This window comes from Suricata suricatta, chromosome 16, assembly GCF_006229205.1.
Source record: "Suricata suricatta isolate VVHF042 chromosome 16, meerkat_22Aug2017_6uvM2_HiC, whole genome shotgun sequence".
Classification (NCBI taxonomy): domain Eukaryota; kingdom Metazoa; phylum Chordata; class Mammalia; order Carnivora; family Herpestidae; genus Suricata; species Suricata suricatta.
In genome coordinates this window covers 12,441,583-12,442,930 of record NC_043715.1, presented here as the reverse complement: position 1 = coordinate 12,442,930, position 1,348 = coordinate 12,441,583, and the positions used below count along the sequence as shown (strand labels likewise).

General features: G+C 65.1%; 1 protein-coding gene across 1 annotated transcript in view; it reads left to right on the top strand.

Moving 5' to 3' along the window:
* Positions 1-6: 6 nt before the first annotated feature.
* The window catches only part of MTSS2 (MTSS I-BAR domain containing 2), a 19,792-nt gene continuing 18,450 nt past the window's right edge, over positions 7-1,348 (top strand). The window contains exon 1 of the mRNA XM_029924226.1: positions 7-126. Within this exon, the coding sequence (XP_029780086.1) occupies positions 58-126 (69 nt within the window). The 5' untranslated portion in view covers positions 7-57. The remainder of the gene's footprint in view (positions 127-1,348) is intronic.

The following is a 1,348-nucleotide window of genomic DNA, read 5'->3' as shown; positions in this document are numbered from 1 at the left end:
CGCCCTGCACCCCTGCCCGCGCCCGCCGTCGCCGCTGCCGCCCGGCCCGGTCCGAGCATGGAGACGGCGGAGAAGGAGTGCGGCGCCCTGGGCGGGCTCTTCCAGGCCATCGTCAACGACATGAAGGTAACGGGGTGCTGCGGGGCCGGCCGCCTTTCGGGCGCGTGGGTGCGGATGCGGGTCCCCTCTGGGGACGAGTGGCGGCGGGCATTCGGGCATCGCGCCGCGAGGGTGTGTGTCCTTGTCTGAACGCGTCCGGCCTGCGTCTGCTGTGCGCCTGGGTCTCGGGGCGCCCGTCAGAGGGGGTGTGGGTGTTTGTGTGTCGGGGTGCCCGTGCGGCGCCCCGGGTCTGTACCCGAGGTTGCCCGGGTCGTAGCGCCCCCGTGGGGTCCCAACCGGAGCCTGCGCACACGCGGCCTCTCTGCACCCCCGACCCTCATATCATGAATGGGGTTTCGCTCCGGGGTCGACTCTAAGGCCCTAAATTTAATGAGTCCGGGGTCTCGCCGGCCTCCGCCCTCTACCACCACTGTGCACCCTCCCCAGCTTCCCTACCCCCGCCCCCGATGGCCCTGGAGCCCAGACAATGCTGTCACCGCCAAAGCAGGGAAAAATAATAAAGCGGAGAACCATTAACTGCTTCCCCGCCGGTCTCAGCGCTCATCCCTGCGACTGCCACCCCCCACCCAGATCCCCTGCAACAGGCCCTAGGAAGCTGCAGGACTCCGAGGTCTCCAGATTGGCAGATCCCTCCCCAAGGCCTCTGTCCTCACCTTGCGGGGAGAAAGGAAGGGGTTTGGGGTTTGGAGCAGCCCCAGGAGGGAGCCTACTAACATCCCAGACCTTCGGCACCAATCCCCACCACCCCCCTGTGATTGGCCAAGAACAGACAGGAGCCAGTCACCAACTCTTGGCCCACCTTAGGCTCACTAGGTGGGGAAACTGAGGCGCAGGAATGGTTCAAGGTCATTAAGGAGACTAACTCTCCCTGACCTCACCCCTCTCTGTTGATGGGGGGGGTGGGGAGGAGATCCTCTCCCGAGAGAGGCCAGGGTTTGGCAGGGCTGGCCCCGGCTGACTACGCAAGAGGTTCGAGCTCCAGTGACTGGATGGGGCCAAGAACAACGCTAGTACCTTCTCCTCTGAGGTAGGATTGTGGGGCAGCAGAGAGCCCCCACCCTCGAAACCTATCACACACTCCCAGGTACACAACACAGAATCCCACGGTGACATCACAGGCCCAGGAGGAGACACGACACATGGGTACAGCTAGCCCCACAGTGCCCGGGAGGGCCCTTCCACCAGAGGCTCACAATGCTGCCAGGGGAGCAGCCCCAGCCCTGGGAAG